Raw genomic sequence first — 23568 nt, 5'->3', positions numbered from 1 at the left:
ACAATATAGAGAACTTTATCTGTACTTTATACATTACAGAGGTCATCGTTAATAATTACGTAAGTAACATGGACAGAACTTTTGCCTTAAATTGACAGGACACTCATTATTATGTGCATGCATTTCCCCAAATGTCATCTCATTTATATTCATAACCCATTTAGAATTGCTAAAAGGACAAAAAAAAAACCACCATTTTCTTGGTCTTACAGACACTTAAGTGTAACGTATGTATCACGGACAGATATTTTGACAAATTTCTGTCCATGTTACGGGCATAATTTTTTGAAAATAATACCCTGTGACATCTTAAATAGAAAGTAGATTGTCTTGGATTTTGACGGGTAACAATGCAGCCTCGACTCCATGGGCGCTTGCGTGTTCCTTACACTAACCCCTGGCTGTGATGACGTAAATGACGCTGACTGGCTATTCACAGCGTACTGCGCGCGCATTTCGAAGATTACACGCCGGGCGCGCCCATAATGCGCTCGCGCTCGCGTGCTTAGCACGTAACGTCACGTACGAAAAAAAATTGTTATTCAAAAGTAAGTCGCGATGCCTGTAAGATATGGATTATGGCAGCCTCGTTTTTCGCTAAAAAAAAACCTGTATCTGTCATGTCTGTGGTTGTAAAGGCACGAAGGGGGTACGTACATTTAATACAAATCTTTGCTAAATAATGCAACGTCCAAACATTATGTTTGAAAGGATTGATTCTTCAAAATCACAACTTTTAACATTTTAAAGATGGCATCGGCACGTAAAACGGATAAACTGCAGCCTAATTATAATGTGCCATATTTTGACGCATTTAAGTTACACAATTCCAGGGGTTAAGATCGCGCAAGGCATGATGGGAAACAACATGGCGCAGCAAGATCGTACCCATGGGGAACGAGGTTGGTAACAATGCTGTAGGGATCTGAATGAAACGTTTACCACAAGTACAGAATTCTCTGCTATAGTAAGCAGGGATTTTTCGCTAACTGTTAAGCAGAGCCAGGAAATCGGGCCCAGCTCTGTTAGCAGAAAATCACGGACATACCAGCACAACATTGGGCCCTGTTCAAATAAAGCAAAGGGCAAAACAAAGCGAATGATGTTATTTTGTGCCAGTGTACTTCTCCCGTTGGATAACAATGTCGAGCAAGTCTTGGCGATCCAGCTCGTGCAGCATTGTGATCAGTTCCGTCTTGTTGAAGGGGCGTGTGGGATGGGCCTGCTTCTCCCAGTAGGCTAGAATGACTTCGGTGGGTTTCTTCTTGTATCGACAGCTGAAGTCATCAATCAGGATAATGTCAGAGCCAGAGAGACCTGTAGAAACGGAAGGGGGAAGGCACGACAAATTAATAAAACGTGTCAGATTTTTTTCTTTTTCAGAAGTTGTAGTCTGAGTAGAAACTTTGTGAGGAATAAAAGATCAGTACAGGGTTAAATTAGGATTGAGGCTTTTGTGGGCCTTGAACCTGTAACCTGCGCAACGTGTGCTCAGCCAACTGAGCTATCTTAAAGCCGTATGTTGGCAGTTCCCCAATTTGTCAATGCTGAAGGGGTTCTAGTCATACAACATGTGCCATGTGGGTAGGGATCACATCAAAAGTGATAAACAGCATCATTTTTTTGGGCAATTTTTCTACAGAAAGTTTAAACAGGTATGTTGCTTAGACAACAGGTGAATTGTATGATGCTCGGCAATATATATACTGAATGTTTCTGTAACAGTATATTGAGAAGACAAAAAAACCTGTTGTGATGCTCATTATTCCATGATGTATTGTAGTTTTTGTACAGTATATAAACAGGAAATTGCTAAATTTATGATTGCTTTAAGGATAGTCAACACATTCACTGCATGGTCCCTTAGTGATTATGACTCTACTACGTGTTCCTTTCAGAGGTTAAAAGGGCAATTAAAATCCATTTTCCTTCAAACCAATCAAGCCATACAAATAAACGACCCTATTTGATGAGCTCCGTGCATAAATACCCCCTAAACTTTCAAGAAAGGGTGAGTTGGTTGAGACCACTGGGTAGGACATAGTCTAGCGGCAAGACGTTGTTGGTTTGATACGCGATAACAAGGTAGGACACTCGAACAAGTGCCGACAATGCCTGATGCCTGAAGTTGTTCCTAACAAGTCCGTGGGCGATATTGGTTGGTCGTGATAGCGCCCTCTTGCGGCGGCAGGTTATCGCGTATCAAACCATAACAACGTCTAGCCCCTAGACTAGGTAGGACACTCGAACAAGTGCCGACAATACCTGATGCTCACATGAAAATACTACTTTCAATACTAGCTTTGTGAACATTAAAAATAAAATTGGTTATGCATGTACATCGCTCTACATGCATGTGAACAGTACAGGTACGCAATGTGCCCCATCAACGGGGAAACGGTCAAAAGCGCCCTCTGTTGTTTGCTCACAGTTCCCATTCCAGCCCTAGCTATGCCTACTTGTTCAACCACTTTATAGCGGTTTTATTCTCCCTTTCTAAAAAAAGTATGAGTCAGAACAGATATATTGCAGGGTGTTGGGTCATTTCATATATAATGTCAGCAAAGCCACTGCACCTGGTACCAAAGTTAAACGTGAACATGTGACGGCTAAACGGGCAGAGACCAAATTGCACAGCTGACTACTTTTTTTTTTTTAGGATCCTCATAATTTGTTATTTCCCTGGGACCTTTCTTGATGCAAATCCTGTACATCCCATGACTGCTGGTTAAAGGAACTCCCTGCCTACAGATGAGGGTTGGTTGGGGGGAGGGGGGATGGGGGGACACTTTAATACCAACTTGTTCTCGGCCATGCAGGAGTTATCAAAATAATGACTAAGTGTGTGCGGCTACCCTGGAGTATTCGTCATACATGTTTTGGGTTATGTTCTGCTGTAATATAGGTCACGTTTAGAAAAGTGCGCACAGGCAATGTTTTTACCAGAGTTGTGAATATATATCAAGAGAAAGTGTACATAAAATCCACCTGCACACACTGACATCAAACGAATTTGAAGAGTCTATACAAACGTTCAGTTCTTTCCCAGGATGTCAATTTTCAATTCAAATGCTTTACCGGTATGTCGTGCAGATTTTCCGACATGTTTACTAATGGCACAATATGGTGCAAATATCAAAGATGGTGTACTCAATGACCTTTTTGATACTAATACTGCTCAGAGGGCACATCATGTTGTGCAGCTTGACAGAAAGACTTCTTGATATTCTCTATACAGCACTTTCCACATTTTCCACCAAAAGGTCTTTTCCATGTTTAAAAAAGTGTGCACAAATCATCTTCAGGAGACTGTGACTATCAAGTTCACAGCACAGTTTAACACAAATGCCTTTAGTATCTAGGAACTTTAAAGGCAGCTTCTTTGCCTGAGGCAGGCACGTGAGACAGAAGAGCTTGTTCCCCCCAGCTCTGACTTTCACAACCTTCAGGAATTTGCTGAAAGGGGGGCAATGTCGGTCATGTGCAGTCACAAGACTAGGGGAAGACAAAAATTTAGCAACTTTTTTTTTTTTTGGTAAGTGAACTTCATACCAGGCACAGAATCAGGAGTGGGGGGTGAAACAGTCATGAAGGGTTCCCTAAATTAGGGGAAGCAGAACATTGAGGAAACCGCAGTTTCGCTTGAAACTTGTTTTGCTCAATAATCAATAACAAACTTTTGGGTAAACAAGTATACTTCAAAAAAGATGATACAGCCCAACTTTTCTTTTTTTGGAGGAGGATACTTTTTGCATACCTTTTGGAGACCTTCAAAAATTAAGATTCAGTTTGTGAAAACATTCTTGTACATAAAGATGTCATCACAAGACCATTATTAAAAAGAGAAACAAAAACGCATCCACTATTGAAGATTGGTTTGCAATTTAAAGCCTACTATTTCGTGTGAGTGCAAACATGCACAAAATCCCAGGTTACCAATTTATTCATAAATAGAATTCAACAGGTGAAGGGAATCCAAGGGGTCGAAACTTTGCAGGAAGTATCTTTTTGCAGATTCATTTTTCCGGCACCTTGGCATGAGGAAATACTTTCATTTGGGTGAAATCTCATCCAATGCCTCAACGATTTTGGAATTTCTTTGACAAAGCCGAAAAGGAAACAGTTTTCTTCAAGGAAATAAAGTGTGCGGAAACTTCACTTTATTGTGCCGTTTTGAATTGCTATGACGTCAATACGCGACAGGCTGTCCAAAATTGTTGAATTGGACCCTGGCATGCGTGAAATGAAAGGTTTCGCCTGGCTACAAGAAAACTGTGATGTCATCCTGCAGACTGGGTGTTTATACTTCCGAGGCATTATTGTCACTATCACACTTGTTGTGAATCTATTGTTGTAATCCAGGGCAGCCACAATGCAGTTTGAATGGGGTACTTCATTGCTGCATCATGATTTCATACAGGGAAGGTGTTATAGTATGCACTGCATGTTGCATAGCTGTGGAATCACACAGCGTATAGATAGTACAAAAGGTTAACTTGTTGAACCGCTATACAAAAACAAATCTGCTTAACACAGGGGCAACTATGCACGGAAGTAAGCTTAACACAGAAAATATTGGCTTAGGAAAAAAACTTACCATCAAAAAGTCATGCACTCATTTTTGGGCAAAAAGTATCTATAGAATCTGAAGGTCTACACAATGGTCTTTATCCCATCTCATTTGGACACCCCAGCCCAGAGATACAGCTTCTTAAATGTAATAACTCAAATTCCAAGTTGGGCCACTTGGTATCTAAATGAAAGGCATACACAGACCAAGAAGGTGAAGAAAATGGCCCGAACAGATTTTGACAGTCTTTACAAGCTTTGCCGTAACTTTTCAACAAAAGGTCCAAATCACACAGAACAGAAATGTTGTCAGGGATAAAAAAAAAAAACACACTCAATCATCTCATGGAAAAGTTTTACACCAAAAAAAAAAAAAAAGATTTAGTTTCCTCAGAAAAAAAATGTTGCTTGACTGCTACGTTTTTTTTAAAACACCCATATTGCTTGTGAATGGTGCCATACAGATTTTTAACAAACATTTTCACAGCACTGTTTTCTGCTTTATAACTCAGTAAAATTGGGCCTTGGTTTTACTCGGATTATGCAAGCATCCCCAACCAAACACCCCACTTTACCACCAACGCAATCAGGAAGTTGGAATCACGAACAAGATGTGGCCAAGTTCACCGCACAAGCCCACCGTGTACGTGGCACTGTAATTACTGGATTATTAAACCCTTCCCTTCAATTAAACCAAGTATGCGCAGAGACCTTCGTCAGAGAGAGGGGGGGGGGGGTAGGGTAGAAAAGCGAACACTTCAAAACATTTATGTTTTGAAAGATGCTTGTGGTCTTGGTTCTTTGAACTTTCCTTGGTATCGTTCCAAGAAATGGTTGGTCACCAACTTAAGAGGGTGCCGTGACCTGGTTGTTGGTTTTCTAAATCGAAGACAAACTGTGTAATTCCTCAATGTATTCTGACAAGGTGATTTCAGTATACATTCATTGTGCCACAGTGTGGTCCAGACAGTCGTGAATTTCTATACGCCCTAGGACAATGCTTTGTGTTTCCCTTTGTCCCTGTAATACAACACTCTCCCATAGACTAGCACATAATTGTAAGATCAAGGACTGTTTTCAACAAAAAAAACAACGCTCGAGGACTGAAAGGATCTTTTGTTCTCCCTTTGTGTGTCTGTCCTCTATCGTAATAGCCATACATGTACTAGCTGTGAAGAAAAATGTGCCTCTGGACATGTGCAGTTTGCATGTTCAAGCAACGCATGCAGAGAACAGCTTGTCAACTTGTCCTTCACTGGTGCTTGTAAATAGCGCCATCTAGTGTTCATGCACAGAGTCCATTACAACTCTCTGAAGTGGGTGTGTCAACACTTGGGAATACTGGGGGGGGGACCCTTACCTAGCTGGTCGGCGAGCCCTTTCCAGTTGTTGGCGCCATAGTTGCTCTTGTCGATGTCACAATTCAGACAGAATTTGACCCAGTCGCTGTGGGGCAGTCCCATGGTGCTGCCTTGCTCCTCTCCCTTCAACATAGCATTCAACAACTCATGAAGCTCCTAAAAGAAAACAAAATTCAAACAATTCCTTAAATGTGAATGAAGCATCAACATCCAAAAAGGCAACAACAAATGCTCTGTATTTTTCTTTCTTTTTGTTATTTCTTGCAGATGATTCTTACTACTTCCAGACATATCTAGAAATTTCTCTTACACAAACTGGATCCAAAACGGGATTAATTTTCTGAAAAATTGGCCCAAAAATTGCTCTATTTTGCAATGGAATGGAGGGATTATATTTCAAAATGGCGATGGGCTTCAGGACAACTTCTAGTGGAGAAACAACTTTACAGCATAATTTATCCCAAAATTATCCAATTACCCGTAAATGTTTAAGAGAAAATGAATGATGGTATTATTAAATTGATGCCTATCTTGAACACCCTGGGAATTTGAATTATTTTTTCCCCCGATTCTTTGAAGCAAGGGTAATTCATCTTTGGAGTTTTAAGCAGGTTATTGACCAAGCCAGGGCTCTCTGGGTTATCTCTGCAGTGCACGCTTGACCGATGGATGGGAAAGGGTGGACCCTTCCGTCGAAACACTTCCTCCAAACACCAGCCTTGGCGTCTCAAGTGCTCCATCAAACAAAAATGGGGGCAGATACAAGTGGGGTCAGATGTGTTCACAGAGAAGTTGCATCTGTACTTGGTCTCTTTTTTTTTTGGTTTGTTTGTTTGTTTTGGTTGTGTTTTCTTTTGTTTTTGTTTTCATCTGTATTCTTCTGGGGTTTTTTTTTTGGGGGGGGGGAAGGGGGGAGGGCAAGTCAACCAAAATCACACTAGAATTTCAAACTAATTAGGGCTGGAGGCTCGAGACAACAGCTATTGAAAAGAAGAAGGTGGAGGCATTGCCGTATAACACTAAACTAAAGTGAGCAACCACCTCACAGAACACAGACAATAATACCGGCATTTCATGAAGGTTGGGTAAATATCTTGTATTTGTGCATGAAATCATGTTTTTACAAATGCCTTAATATAAAAAAGGCAACACAATTGTGAAGTGAGGACTGTAGACACATACTTTATAAGTTATTCATGCCTTATAAAGGGCAGCAAAAGGCAAGGCAAAACTTTAACAATAGCAGAGGAATGCATTTTCCTCAATTCATCACTTGTCATCACTTAACTAGACACTGGACGACTTGTGAGTTGCCTGTCAGGACTTGCGATGACTTGATTAAAACTCTGACAGTGTCAAAAATTGATGGCCTCGTGAAAGTTGGACAAGCGAACTGGAAGTGGCACTAGGTTGCCTCACGGATGTTTGAAACAACCAAACATCCGAGTGTGGTCTGCCTGCATAAGGTTGTCTTATCCGATTCCCGACCCAGATCTGACTTTCTTGTTCCTCTGGGGCCCAGGTCCAAGGACAACCCCCCCCCCCCCTCCAAAAAAAGAAAAGTGAAACTTAGGACTTTCTCTGATTCTTTTAATTGATCGCTTCAAAAGTCGTGGGCACGTGTCCTCACAAGCGCTCCCTTCCCCCTTACACAGCTGCTTCTGAGTGAAAACATGTCAACGCCATTTCTTAAGAAAGGAAGTTCGTGTACAACGTGCAGGCATTCCGTAAAGTCCTGGTGAGGCTCAAGCAAGCGTGGGCATGCCACACACCTCTCAAACTTGCTCCAATTGTAAGTCCCTGTGCAGTGCTCTTACAGGAATGAGCCTCGTTTGAACGGCTTCCCCCTCACGGAAGCTAGGCAGCTTAGCTCGGGGAAATTGGACAGAGGATATGGCTTATTGGACGCAACCTGGTGTCAACGAGGAGCTGGGGCAACTACAGGACTCGCCAGAGAGGAGGGTTTGGGGAAGGGGGTAGGGGGGGGGGCCTTAGATTTGACCAGCCATAGCGATCTCTTAAACCCATCTTGTTGTCTAGACAATGTTGATGCATGGTCGGTCGGCTAAAGACCGGTACCTAAGGGTTTTAGGCGTCTATTCTACGGTAAGCTGGGCGTGTGTGTGAGAAAAATGGCCAGGCACTCAACACCCGTTAAGAACAAAGACTTGTGCCAATTTGCGAGGACTTCATTTCAATAGTGACCTGACATTTTCAGCTGACTACTTCCAAAGGCAAATCTGCAATGGTATGGTTCTTATGTGGCAGAAGCGTAGCGATTTGACAATAGTGTTATGAAAAACAAAATATGTTTGCCTCATTATAACCAAAATCTGAAAATTATCACTCAATCAGCTTGAACAAGTGAACACTAAAAACCCTTTGTAAACGGATGACCCAGAGCTAAATTCAGGATACAAAAATAATTAAAAACAATGGGTTTTGAGGTTTTTGTAAAAAATGTGGCAAACTACATGTAGTACAATGTATACATGTAGATGTATTCATCAAGGAGTTGCCATTAACTTTTTGGCAAGGCAAAAATGAGGAAAATCTCTCAGAATGAAAAAAACGAGGAGAAAAATACAGTTGAGGAATGCTTTACTCCCTAGGTACATGCGCACGTAACTCGCATTACTTGCACATACTGTATACATGTATGTACACGACTTACACACACATAGAAACACCCACTTGCTGTTTTTCTGTTTGTACAAAACACTGCGCATCCTATAGCGGGAAGTCCAATTTACAACATATCCATTTGCGTATGATTCCAAACATGTGTTTTCTATTCGTGCCTTGGTAGGTCTTCAGAATTGTGAGCACAAAAACAAAGTATCGGTAGCGTTTCATGAAACAACATGCACACATGTTCAGCATGTGAGAAATGAGTAAAGTCATCGAGTATCGCTTACAACATTCTCTATATAGAATCCTTGAGACCCTTTAATTAAGACAATCCAATGGGCTTTGTGTATGACCTATAGATGGCGCAATTCGGACCACGTGAAGAACATGCAAGTACATGCACACGATAGTTCCAGTGTTACAGCAGTGTGCAAGCACATATGGCGCATTGTGTGATTAAATAAGGGGCAAGTTTGCGCAACAACCATTAGTCAACCAACGGTTGGTTAAAGTCAAACAGTGCTCATGCACTGTTACATTAAAGTGCGAACAACTCTAGTCGAAACCATTGTCAACATACCCGGGTAAGGCGGTCTCGAGTATGTTTGGATTGTTTACGTTCTTTGACCTGATGAATGAACCGGAAGATATCTCAGAGGCCCACCGGTGCGTGGTACAATTCACTACGTTTAATCTCTTGTCAATGGTTCCCTCTGCACTAAGTAACCAAACACGGCTGTTGACAACCAGTGATGTGACCAGGCCCAGTAGGCTGGTTCCAAATAGTCGACTAGCATTGTCCAACCATCGTCGACTAGACAGAGTTCGGGCTAACTCAGTCGATCTATGGTTAACAATAGTTCTTGCGCGAACTTGCCCCATGCTGAACCAAATATTCAAATCACATTCACATATTTGGGCATTGTATGATGATGCATCAAATACAATTCAATTATTTATGTTTGTTTGCTTCCAGGAAATGAAAGATTGCCTTAGATTCCTGGCAAATGTACAGACAACAATAAAGGGTACAGTATATAAACAGAAAAAGTAACACTTAGATATTCGGGTTAGAAGTGAACAAACAAAGTTCATTGTGTAAGCTTTCTTTATGTTTAATAGACAAGAACTACGTGCATTTACGACTAGTATGGGCACGGGATACCTGATTGAAAACAAAACACGAGAACCCGGATACCCATTAAAAAATTTCAAACCCAAAATTAAAATCGTGGAAGATTAGGTTCAGATTGTTTTATAAAGGTCCACACGATAATACTACCACATCAGTGCGTCAATACAGCAAGATACAAGTGTGTACAGTGAGCTTTATAGCTTTATGGTGTAAAATCCCCGCAAATTACATTTAAAACCATTCTTTTTCATTGTCTGAGAAGTTACTAAGTAATTTGCTAAGATGGTTACCGGTTCCTGACATCAGCAGTCGGGTACTCAGGTACCCGGTTCCCACGCACAGTCCTAACATCAGGTACATGTATGTGTACATTGATACAATACTATATTATTTGAACAAGTCTTTTTCTTTCATGTTGAAAACCCTGAATAAAAAATAACGAGTAACGAAAATAATCAGTTTTTAGTTTTATTTAGTCCTTAAAATAAAATGTGTACAATAAATAAAAAGTACACACATGTAAGTAGTTTGGACATGTTGGAAGGAACCATAGTAGTGATATGTCATATTTCGGGGGGAAAAAAGAAACAGGAATTTTCTCCATATCCAGGGCAACCTCATCCTAGAGAAACAGGAACTCAACTCTGCATGTTCACATGAAAAGCGGTTATTTTTAGATGACAACTACCTCTGCTTACACAAGCCTGATCTCTAAACTTTTTTCGGAGGAAACAATTTTTTTTCATTTTTGTTTAAGGTCTGGTTTCGGCCTTTGATGAAATATGCGTATATATGTACTGCACACATTAACAATAAAAAGCCTATCGGTAACAGACTGTCGGGGGGAAGTACCTTTGAGGCACCTGAAAATATTTGTTTGTATAAGCCTAATTTTTTTCTTCAGTTGAGAGTAACTCTCGCATGACTGGTTAACAATCAAACACAGTACGGAGTATTCTAGGAAACATGTTCACTGTAACCCCCCCCCCCCCCCCCCACAAAAATTAGAAATTATATTGGTATTTAAAAAAATTTGTTTTGGTTCCTTATAATTTGTACCTTCCGGCATTTTTGGCTTCATAACTTTCTGAATCCTCCAAAGTCTTTCCTTATTCTAAGAGCTGTGGACAGACCTGAATGCATTTGAATTTTTGTGATGAAAAAAAAAAAAATTAGTTGAAAAAAAATGAGGTCGATTTGAGAGTGTTTGAGGGGATTTACAGTGGTATCCATATTGAAGGCAAAGCCTGCTTTTGACATCTGATTTTTCAAAATACGAGCATTTTTCTCAAACTTTTTCTCAAACTACTAACTTAAACATAACAATAAAACAAACTTAACTTAAAATAAAACTACGATCATTCTTAAATTCAGTATGTACAACTGTATTAATACCTTGTCTATTGATCTGATTCACTTACCATAGACTCACAGCTTTTGGTCAGATTTCCTGAACCGTGTTCCGGCCTTCTGTTCAGGAAAAGAACAGGGACACCAGTAAAAAAAAAGCAAATTACTATCAGCGATCTGTGTAATAAATACGGTACACAGATCCAAGAACCTAACTTAGGCCAAATAAAAAAAAACATGTTTAGCGTCCCCGCCAGCTTCCTTTTGGAGGCCGCCTCCTTTTTTCTTTTCTTTTTTTTACCGAAAAAAAAATGATAAGTTTTAAATACCGACATCATTTTGGCCTCTTTGCCTGTTGCATCTTGCCCATATAAAGCTAATATGTCATATCATGAGTCCAAGTGGTGGCAATTTTTTTTAAAAAGCTGGCGGCCATCTTGAAAAAATAGCCCGGTCGGGCGGCCATTTTGGAGGAAAAAGATCAGAAAAGGGCCTCCTCCTTCCTTTTTTCAAAAAGGCAGGACACTAAACAAGTTTTGTTTATACTTGGCCTTATCATATTCTAGAGCCAATATTAAGGCGGTTTGGCATACATATAGAATCCAATAGAGTTTGTTTAGAACTTTTCTGTTTAATTTTTTACAATTCGTATCAGTGAAACCACTGTTTTCTTGTCACTCAGTTTTGTACAAAGATGAACAACAAAACAAACAGGGTTTGTTTTATTGGAGTTTTCACTTTCCAGCTTTTCACTGAAAAACCAACAACTAAACTTTAGTATGCAATACACTGAAGAACATATTTTCCTTCTATGGAAACACGGCCGAGGAAATCTGCTGGACCCGATTTGTCCTTCCTGCCAGTTTTGGAAGCAAATTGTAAACCAGTATATTAACTGTTGGTTTGGATGAACTGCACCAGTACATACATGTATGCAAATTTGAAAATGTTGTGGTTTCCGTTTTCAATGTCCTCTGAATTTCAAGGTCTGCGACTTCCAAAACATTCTGACTGCAGGATTCCTGTTATAATTTGCATGTAAAGGACCCATTGCAAAAGAATTTTCAAACTGGTACTTTTCTCATTTGGAATTCTATTCAGACTCTGTATTTGCCAGGATGTTTGAGGTCTTCAGACATGTACATGTACCGGTTAATTGTAGATTTATGGTGATGGAAACTTCCATCTTCATGAACAAAATAATTGTGTTATTTTAGTAGGGTTGAATAAGAGCTGTAGGCCTACTATGCCTGTACTTATGTTGTTTGATTGTGTTGTTGATTTTTTTTTATATCTATACCATATTTTAAATTAATGGAAATTAATTTTGCAACATATGTAAACAAAACATGTGAACAAACTGCTAAAAGGAATGAATTTAAAAAAAGACCCCAAAACCCAGGACTGGTAAAGTGACATAACATAGGGTGCGTTTGTTTAGCTCACCCGGGTCGACACGGGTAAGCGGCGAGTCCACGACAGCCGGGCTAATCGGATGCTCAACCGCAGGCCATCACAATCCTCACGTGACGCCCGTAGCCGTTTTAGATTGGGTCTTAGTTTGAGATTTACTGCTTTTTAGTCAATTGCAAAACTTTAAAAAGTTGGGCTGAAATTATAGCCTCAAATGTCGCAATGAACTCAATAAATGATTACCTTTAGACTTCAAATAAAGTCAATATTTAAGTCCACTTGAGATTTCTGCTGTCTGGCCACCATATTTGTCCGTTTCTAGGGAATGAACAACGCATGCGTGACGTACTTCCACCAGTGACTCTGCTCCACGAGCAGGGTCTGTGGTGGTTGACCTGGGTGAGCCCTGAGAATGACATCAGAGCTAATTGAACGGCACAGGGCTGACCCATGTCAACCCAGATGAGCTAAACAAACGTACCCAATAACTGTGCTAGAAGGTAATTACATGCAGTGGAGAAATGCAAAATAATGCAACACAAACTGGGGCCCCATTCTTTTCAAACAGATCAGAGGCATGGATGTTTGCACAAATTGTGTTTAAGAGTGACATTCATCCCATGGCAATTTTATGGATTACTGAACTGGACTCACCTTACTGGTGCGGTTGAAGGAGGCTGTGGGTGTCGTGGAGGAACAGGTATGGGATTGACGGAAGGATTCAAAGCAGGATTAACATAGATGCTCTGTTCGTGCGCAATATTAATGTACATACTTTCTTCGTCATCGGTCGGTTTCGGAATTGTTAAGCTCTCCTTGGAGACGTTGATATAGTCCTGCTCTGTCGAGACGTACTCCGACGCCACCCTTTCTGTTTCAACAAAATGGTGGTTGTGTGGGAGCTCTGTGGGCACAGAGAATGAGCGACTGTAGCTAGGCACCTTGGGTGTGGCACTGGGGCAACCATTGAGCGACAGAGCGCTGGTTCTGATGGGACTCTTCTTTCTGGACTCAGTTGAGGAGCTTCTGCTTCGCTCCTCGCTTGATGAGAGCGAGGACAGACTCTGAGTGATGTCCATTGACAGGACCTCGCTGCTCTGGGAGGTAATACTGGACATGGAGTCTCCGATAGAGTCGACATCGTCCTGCGGCACATGCCGGACCCAGCTTGGCTTCTCATTAGCGGTTGATACAACAGGCACTGGTGGCTTAGGCAGGGGAAGCTGTACTGCTGAAATAACACGGGTACTGTCAGGGACCTTCCTCCGTGGGGAAGGCACAGGGTGTCCTTTATCCATCGGAGGGTCTTCCCAGGAACGATCTCCCTCCAGCACGTGGAGTCTCCCTGTCGAGGCAGATATGCCCTTCTGCAGTTCTGGTCTGGTTGATGTGGTGCTGCAACATGATGTAGTCCTGGGAGGGATAATTGGCAGCGTATCTGGACAGACTCTCATCTCTTGCTTTTCTTCTGGGACCACACGCACACCTACGATCTTGATGGATGGGATTCTAGGAGCTTCTGCTTCAGGAGTTTTACACGTTGAGGATCCGCAGCTGCCATTGGACGAGGCCCTCTGATGGCCGTTAATCCAGTTCTGGTTCATGTGTTCTGCTGTGCTGATGTCGACTGGGGAGACTGGCGGAGGAGCTGCGGTTTGGGATGTACCGTTAGTGAGTACTTTATGTAATTTCTGGTTATCTGAGATAAATAGAGACAAATAGAATTACATTCGGCACTACACCCACTCTGTGAACATTGTCTAGGTTTGTACTATACATATCTTATAATCACAGAGGGTGTAATAGATGCATGACACTCCCGATATAAGTGGGAGTTCAATAACTAAAAGCCGACTTAAGGTGGTGGCTACAAACAAACAAATATTGTTATTAAAGAATCCTCACCAGTTTTGATGGGATCTGGAGACGTAATGCTGAGATACTGACAGCGTAGGCTCTCAATGACCTCCTTTATCCTCAAGGCAAATCGCTCTCTTTCCGTTTTCACCTCATAATAGCCTAAAGACAACAAAACAAAAAGCCTCATTAGAAGCACTGACAAAACTTTACACATGAATCAATGTCTTTGCTACCTGCTATTTAAACTAGGAGTCAACTTCACATTTTTGAAGCATTCTCTTGCTCATAAGTGTCAGAACAGGAGAGATGAGGTCAGGTTAGTTCTGGCCAGGTCAGGGCAGGTCAGGTCGGGTCAGGTCAGGTCAGGCCTGATCTTCCAGACCTACAGCAATGTCTATTTTCTGCGTGTACAGAGTACTTGCAATTGTCAAAGACCAAGACAATAGCCCTTGTATGACAAGAGATTCAGATGCAATCTTAGGTTTCTTAACTTGCTCTTTAGCATCCGCTCACAACAGTTTTCTGGAAGGAAGCTACTACAGCTGCTCAAAGATACTTCTTAAATCACATAAAACTTAAAAAATAAAATGCTCTAAACCAAAGGAGTTGGGTCAGGACACTGTGACACTCACCTCCATTATCTTTGGTCACATTGAAGCAGAGCCTGGTGCCATCATAAGACACCTGCTCCACCGTGTCCAGATACAAGCGGCAGTAATGTCTGGGTGGGTTCAGGTAGGCAAAGCATACACTGGCCTTGTTGAGGTGTAAGGTCAGGCCCTTCTCTTTGATGAAACTGTTGGGTCCCTTCAGAGGGGTGACCATCCAACTCTCTGTGCAAAGAAAAATGACATGTATGTACTTGGTTTACCTGGATGTAGAGACTGTAGCTAATGCTTATATTCTCATCTCTGTAAAGTATAGACCGACATATGGGTGATCAAAGTAAAACGTTCTAGAACTGATGAACTTGTTGTTAATTACTAAGTTTGGAAGTCAATTCTGGATGTTAATTCTCATAAATGAAAATATATTTTTAAAAACCCTAACTACCAAAGAATTTTCCAATAACAAAAATTCTGAATACTCCAGATCCACCACAGTGCTGTGCAAGTATCTACTGGCACCGTTTTTGTATGGTACTTTAAATCCCTAAAGGCTTTAAGCCTCAAGTAAAGCAACAGCGACTGGATGCAACTGTTTTTCAATTCCAGCAAAACCCTCTAAACCTCTGGTTGGATTATGGAAGGCTCTGGGAGGGCTAAGGTCAACTTTGTTTGAACAATGGGGTCAAGGTTTTAGCCAAAGAAGTGACTGGCTCTCGTTTGGAAAGCCTCTAGGCTATTTGGAAACGCTATTTTGTTGCGCACACTTATATTTAAGAAATAGAACTTCAGCTAATTGGTTGTCCGGTCTGACGATTGACGGCACATTTGGACAATCAATATTCAAACAATGACTAAACAGGCTTGATGAGAATTTTCAATAAAGATTGAACTTTATTATCCTTGAGGGAACAATTTTAATTTGAGACTCCCTCTTCCCGAACCACAACCTTTCAAAGCAGCGAAGACTTACGGTGACTCCAGAAATCCTTGAGTATCTTGTCCCATTTTTCAAAGGTGGAGACGTTCTTGTTGCTGTTGTGGCTGTCTTGGAATAACAAGGTCTGATCGTGGACTGTGATGATTGCCCAGTAAAGGGCTGGCGTTTTCTTGTTGTACTGCTTGACCGAGCCCCGCTCCGTACCGATGAAGTTCTCTTTGCCTAGGGTGTAGGCGTGCTTCTCACAAGCTTCCTTCTCACTTCGGAAAAGGCGTAGTGTGACCGACTCTGCAGGATGAAAAGATGAGGGCCTAGGTTAGCGGAAAAGTTGTGCTTTAACACTGGAGTAGAAAATAAAAAGTGGAGATGTTTAGTAATATCTAGTCTTGTCAGAGACTGCATACTTGGAACAAATGCTTACCACGGTCTGCTGACTGTTCCAGAATCGCCCATCTCTGAAATAAAAAGGTCAAAAAAAAAACCTCTTCAGTATTGTTCATAAACTTTATAAAATGGCTTCATTTTGAAATAGTCAATTGAAATGAAATGATTTATATTAACACTGTACGTTAACTTGTGCTTGTATCTCCTGGAACAGCAATTTGCTTCAAATTCTTGTTTAAATGCATGTCTGTATTTTGTGGTTTTTTTGGGTGGGTTTACTTTGTTTTAGTCCCTCGGCTTAATACTTTGTTGGTTTTTTTTTGGTGGGCCTTGCCTCTCGGTTTCCCCAAATACTTTTATCTTGTCCTTTTTTGGTACAAGTGGTTTAATTATGGCATTCCCAACTCAACTATGTGTATTGTAACTTCATCAAAATTAAAATCATCAAAGAATCAAGTAAATGGTACAGAACTTATGGACTACATCAGCTTTCACAGCGCCCAAAGTCCCCACATGTTCCTGATTAGAAATTTTAAGGTTGAGGTCCGTCCGTTGGATTAAGGCCTCCATGTACACGTAGGCAGATAGCTGGGGGCACCTCCCTTCTCGCAGTGTGTGCGTGTGGGGGCCTATCAGCAGCAAACGTGGCCGTGTAGCTACTAATGGGATATCCTGTCATGTCACTCTGTGATGGTTGCCTGGCTATCTGAAGGATGCTGCACGTGGCAACTGTCCCATGTTCTTATGCAGTCTCTTTGTGCAATTTCCCATCGTTGAAGACCTTGACTACAAACTTTACTCATTTTTGTGCCTGTACTTAAATATGTCAACTGTATCAAATTTCCTGTCGCAGAAGCAATACGTAGTGGACCGGTAATTACTATGTTGGAAGTTTTTTTGGTTTTTTTTTTTTTATCACTCATTTTATCACCATGAGACAGTAACATTCTCACTTTCTTCTGTCACTTTGTTACATTTAGTGTTTTTCATAATTGTATCATTTATATTTTAAAAGGTATGGAAATAAAATGTTCTGAATAAAAGAATTAAAAAAACGTTTCAGTTTGCGGTAACACCATGTGGTAATAACTACTGTCGCTCAGTAGATATTTAGTTCTGATTAACTTGTCCTGCTTATTATCAACTTTCGCTAAGCAGTTTTAGTTCTGATAAGAACCGTCCTGCTTTAAGTTCTAAAAGAACTTGGCTTTGGTCTCAACGTTTCAACTAGCCTGCTCTAGTCATCGTCAGGAGACAGTAAATCGCCAAAGAAAAAGTCTCTTTGAAAATTCAAACTTACTGCTTAGACAACACAAAATGGGTATAAATCCAATTTTAACTTTATTGTTTTAGTCAACACAGATACATGTACGTGTAGTGTACATTGTAAATGTGTTCATATATGAATGGAGGAGTCTATTCCTTCCTTCGTATTTATTAATATCAATTGTGCTTACATGTATATAGCGCTTTGCATCGTATCGACGATCTCAAAGTGCTTTTCATGTACTGGAACATTCCACTGTTTTGGTTGTGTAAACATACACACATGTACAGGTACATGTACCGGTAGGCCTGCATGACTGCCTTTATATTTTGGACAATAGTGCCAACTAGTCACCTACTTTTCAAGGTAACGGTATTGTAGAGATATATACTATAAAGTACATACCTGTAGTATTGTTCAATTGAATTAGCCACAGGACTTTGTTGATTAAATACCAGCACGCAATGCAGCTTATATGGTCTGCCATTGCTCAGCTTTACCGGTAGCTGCGCTCGTAATATACATGGGGGTGCCGCGGTCTGCACTGTAAGCAAGTACATACATGTAGTACTGTGCAATTACTGCAAAGTATAAGTGTCCATGGGTAACCGGTACATGTATTATTGTGCATGTACATGTACTTCCATATACAGAAGGGACAGTTATGCAAATTATACAGAGACTGTGTGTACTACCATACATGTACTATGAGGGATTTTTGATGAACCTTGATGCATACATTTGTACCTCTGTGACTCGGATTCGAATCCCACCCAGACTGACAAGTGGATTTGGTTTTCAGTCCCTACCTCACGCTGAATTGATTTTTCCTCCCACCTCTAAAACTCAATACTTCTTCAGCTCTCGACACGTTTCTTCAGGTTTGCAAGTTATACAAGAGCCAATGGCGCTTTTCAAGGACTAGGATTACCTCAATTTTGTGGTCTGTTGTAATAAATAATCAATTTACAATACCTAAACTTCCTACAAAACTAATTACACATGTATCAAAACCAAAACAGGAAGTCTGTCTGGGAATATCCTCTGGTTTACTTACAACTACAGATGAATGCAACTCAGCCTATTTCAACTGCATCACTTCTTTCAAGTCCAATGTCCATTGTCCAAGTATATCAAGCCTATTAGTATTACACTATTTACAGCTCTTTTATGCGCCCCAAATTATCCCGATATTCTGCCCTCCCCACAGCACCAATCCCCAGATATTCTGATGTCCCCGGTGCCCCTTCTACTGCAAATTAGACCCTTATTACATGATCTGCACTTTGCCCTCGATCTTTTTGGACCCTTTTGGAAGCTACAGTCCTGTATGAGGGAAATATAGTCCAACGCAAAGCAGTTTTCTCAAAAGGGCCAAACTTTACAGTCTGACGGTGAACTTTCTACATCCACGTATATTGTCCTATACTGCTAATCATCCAGCTTTCACTGTTGATGTACAGTTCATATAAACACAAATCTTTTGGGAGCCTTGTGAAAAATCCATTGTTACTCGCCAAAAGAAATTCCACTTGTGTGCATTCAACAAAGCATAAAGACAGCTGAGTCATCTATTGTCGAAGGCCAAGTGCAAAATGAAATAGGTTGGTAGTGTTTACAGATGGAAGTTGACTCTTTCCCATGACGTAATGCAAGTTTTAAAAACAGGATTTGCACTTCATATCATTCACAAATCTGAAGATATCCAGGCAATATCATTGCTTCAGAATTTGTATCCTTGGTTGAACCTTTTCCAGGCCCCACAACAATCATCATGTTGCGGCCATCTTGATTTTTTTCCCATTCAAATCAACATAACCAAAAGTGAGGCAGGAAGGAACAATGGGCTGGTTCCTTTTTGCACAAAAAAATTATCATTCAGTACAGCAGTGCAGCCTGACAAAGTCTATTCTACCTTTTTTTTAGCACTCTGATGGATCTAGGTTACAAACATGACAACTATGTGCAACAATGTGGTGCATCACAATGCTAGATTCTTGTGTGTTTATGGAAATGAGTTGAGCCGACCTTAGAGGTCATGCTGGCTGTTTTTGACTTTGAGTGAGTTACATGTACCGGTGTTTGCAGTGCAGGTTTGCAACATGAAATTCTGTGTATGCATGGCTCATATTCTGTCCACAACCATCTGTGGATTGTGGACCACACATTCTCAAGTGCAGCAACCCTACCCTCTTCCGCCATCCACCTCCCCTCCCCTCTTGACATAATTCAAAGGAAAGGGTGTATCTGCTTTGGCTTTAGTGAGATTAACTGGCAATAAGTTCTGGGGCTTGCATCATTACCACAGGGCTTTAGAAGAGTTCCCTGAACTAGTCGCTGAGGTTGCCTGTCTCCGGAGATAAAGCTAGGGCAAGCACGTATATCACTTGCGCTGTGTTCGCTTGTCAGCGTCTGTGTGTCTTTATCTTTAGTGAGACTTACTGGCGATAAGTTCTGGGGCTTGCATCATTACAATGGGGCTTTGGAAGAGTTTTGGGGCTTGCATCTGTTTTCAAGAAAGGATTCAGGCGATATGTGATTGAGAGTTGAATGTAATGCCCACCATGCGCCCATCTGAAGACAGATTATGATGTGTGTATTCACATGACAAAAAGCCTGCATTGTCTGCACCGTCAAACACTAGCTCTCAGGAGAAACTCACTAAGAACCATCAACTGTTCCTACACAGATTCCTTAACACCAGTCCATAATTTGGTCTCTTGCAATTAAAGGGTAGTAACGGTATAAGGGGCAGCCCCCCCCCCCCCACCCATGCTACCACACCTGACACCTGTCCCCCCCCCCCCCCCCCCCCCCCCCCACCTTGTGCCCCTAACTCAAACTTTGGAGGAAGGCAGAATTGAGCTTTTTATTGTTAAAAGCCCACTGAGCTGAGTTCCACCTTCAGAAAATAAGGGGCCACTACATGACCCCTGCAATACCAAGTGATTTCCAAAGTCACATGGTATGCACTCTTTCACTAGTTACTTCCAGATCCATAAAAACAGCATTTTGGCTATGAACATTCAATTCAAGAATTCTCTTCGACAAAATGATATAAAGACCATTCAAGCATTCGTCAAGTACCCTTTACAAAAAAATAATCCCTTCCTTTCCTTTCTGAAACGAGGGCAGAAAGTGCCCTTATTAAGATAATTGCAACACGGTAATAGACGTCAGTGCTGGTTTCCACAGCACTCATCATGCTAATCTTTGCCTTTGGACTTTTGCACCCCATGGAAATGCTGTAGTTGAAAGTGGCCCTTTCTTACAACTGTATCTCTTTCAAACTACATACATTTTGTTTTTAAAGTTTTTTATAATTAAGTTCATCTACAAGTGATGAAAAGACTATCATGTCTACATCATGCAATAAAATTTGATTGAAAATGTATCGGAAAAAAACTGTTACAACCTGACCACACTTCTGCGATTGTGTGCAAAGACTATGGAGAGTCAACAACATTTTCTAAGTATTTCCTAACAAAATTAGAAATGTTTCTCAGTCCCAGATTCATCTTATCATCATTTTTGCAATGAATGGCCTCCATTGAGATGATATAAAATATGAAGAAAAAAAGTGGCGTCAGGTGGCAATATTTTTTCCAATGTATCTTTCATTCATACTAAACACTGGGAAAACTATTTGTAAAACCGAAACCAAGTTCTGGAATCATGACGTGTATTGTCTGTTAGCAGAGCTCTGATGACCGAATACAAAGCCACAACAACCAACAATCCAGGAAGTGAGCAAATGTTGTTATCAGTACTTTATCCTGACCTTGGTCCAGCACTTTTAATGTGAAGGTTCAATTCACACCATTTTACTGTGGCTGCGCTCTGTCAGTGGACATTCATATCATTGTGCATAAGAATCATGGTTATGTTAATATATGTATCAGGCAGAGTCAAACAAGGAACAGCCAAAAAAAAAGACAAAGAAATTCATGGCGTCGCTAACCAATACGAATTTTGTAAATGTTTTGTACCTTAATTGTATTTCTGGTAATATTGTTTATGCTGTGACGTGTTGCTAAATAAGCCAATTTTGAGCTGACTTTTGCTAAGGAAAAATCTTACTGTACTGCAGTAATGTAACATTTAAAATATCTACTGGCTTGCAAGTACTTCTGCTAATCTAGCAGGAGGCATATTATTCCTAAACAGGGTCCATCTATCACAATGGACTTCATCCAATACAGATACAACGTTTCCAACAACTACAACACAAAGTAGAACAGTTCTGTAAGGAAATGTTTACAAATGCCAACTTACCATCGCTATTTTACCATCGATCACATGATCCAGCCACCCCGTGATCAGGCGCTTTTTACTCCCGTCCACTGTGCCCGCCATAGTCCCTAACATCCAAAAAGACTGTGAAAGTGACTCCCTTATGGGGCCTCCCTCGCCGCAAGACACTCTGGAACACTCTGGCGCACAAGGCTTGGCCCACTGGATCAGCCGGAGCCGCGGCTTCTATTAATAACTTCCGTCTGTCGCTGGATGTTGATACTCCTGTGGGGCAACGAAGGAATCTGTCTAGAGTTAGCGCTCTCCCACAGCAACGCAAAAAAGGAACTGGACAATTGCGGACAAGCCAAGGTTGCCCTTGGCAGAGATCAAGGTATTGATCTTTCAACAGCCGGGTGCCAGTGACCAGCACTGGTAACCCAGAAACGCTGTGGTCAAGACTATATTCAAAGCAGAGGTATTTGCAAACAATATGCATGCTTTTATAATACCGGGGTTTTAAACGCACATTTACTATGCCTACCACAGGGCCCCATTTGGGACAATCCAACAATGATTAAGCAAACTTGTAACCAAGGAGAAGAAAAAAGAACAAACTTCCCAGCAGTCTGTAGTCTATGAATAGAAACGGATGGGGCGTCACTAGTTCAGCATGGTTAACTGCCACATACAGGCTGTAGCAAGCAGAAAGGAAGCACTCACTTTCTTGACAAATTGAATTTGTAGAAACTTAAACCATAGAGCACAGAAATGCTCTAGTATGGTTGAACCAGAAGGGGGTAGACTCAGCGTATATCAAATAGCCAATTTCATGAATTTCATGGCACTGTTTCGCACAGAAATCTGCACTAGTGATCACCATTGTTTTTTAATGAGATGTACTTGTATGCATATGCATGAACACAAAAGCCATATTTCTCACACAAAAATATGCAAACCCTGAAATTTCTTGTTAAACTTAATGAGGTAACATTTAACTTAAAATAAATAAATCACAAAATAAATAAATCAAGGGAAATAAATTAATAAAAAATAAGAACGGCCTAATATTTCATCCTTAGCAAGGACTTCTTCAGTCTCAGAGGCAAATAAATGATGAAGCACATTAAGTATGATTAAGAATTATTGCCAATAAGGAAAAATTCCATACTGGGCCACCACTCACTGTCATATTCCTTAATTAACAATGTGACCTGAAAAGTACCAAAACTAAGTTGTAATTCTGATGAAGAAACACTGTTAAAGGAGTGCAAAAAAAATTTGATAATACTTTAAAATGTTCTGTCATGGCCCATAGACTTTGTGCAGGAGCTCTGAGTGGTGGCGTGGCCCAGTATGGATTGTTTTCCCTGACCAAGGATCGACCCGCGGAACTCGACCGGTCGGATCGTGCCGGTGAGCCGGGCCGGCGCATCCCGCGCCCCGCCCCGGCGCGCCAGCTGATCGGTCGGGTCATGACGTGACGTCGGTGTCGGCTCCATGGCTCCAGCAACCGGTGACCAAGTATTTAAGCAGGTGCCAAAAATGGTTTTCACGAAAGCGGTCCTTCTCTCACATTTAAACAGTTTGCTAAAAATACGCTAATATTACATTAAAGTCTGACAATTCAGAAATTGATACCTACCATGCTTTAATTCGAACTTCGAAGGAAAAGACACGAACTGAATGCGCAACAAGTGCCAACTTCCGAACTCCGGATACAGTCGAAACTATTTTTAGAACAGCTAGCGCAGCACTGGTAACATACCGCATCGTGCATGTTATTTTCGCAAATCAAAAAAAACGCGAACCAGTGACGC

At 41.1% G+C, this 23568-nt stretch overlaps 1 protein-coding gene across 2 annotated transcripts; it reads right to left on the bottom strand.

The window, feature by feature from the left end:
- Window positions 1-810: 810 nt before the first annotated feature.
- Window positions 811-23532, bottom strand: LOC119735087. Of its 2 annotated transcripts, none has more exons than XM_038208781.1 (10): window positions 23394-23532; window positions 21791-22033; window positions 16286-16319; window positions 15898-16152; window positions 14952-15152; window positions 14365-14478; window positions 13114-14107; window positions 11118-11166; window positions 5930-6086; window positions 811-1317 (listed from the first exon to the last, which is right to left on the bottom strand). In XM_038208781.1, exons 2-10 carry the CDS (start codon window positions 21881-21883, stop codon window positions 1106-1108), a joined length of 2109 nt encoding a protein of 702 aa, XP_038064709.1. In that variant the 5' UTR covers window positions 21884-22033; window positions 23394-23532; the 3' UTR covers window positions 811-1105. The 2 variants fall into 2 exon arrangements, with proteins under 2 accessions (XP_038064709.1, XP_038064708.1); XM_038208780.1 differs by having other exon boundaries at window positions 13114-14158; window positions 23394-23531.
- Between the last annotated feature and the right edge of the window lie 36 nt (window positions 23533-23568).

Source organism: Patiria miniata, unplaced genomic scaffold, assembly GCF_015706575.1.
Source record: "Patiria miniata isolate m_02_andy unplaced genomic scaffold, ASM1570657v1 HiC_scaffold_28, whole genome shotgun sequence".
NCBI classification, from domain to species: Eukaryota; Metazoa; Echinodermata; class Asteroidea; order Valvatida; family Asterinidae; genus Patiria; species Patiria miniata.
Note: the sequence above shows the minus strand (reverse complement) of the source record. Positions and strands in the feature narration are given on the sequence as shown.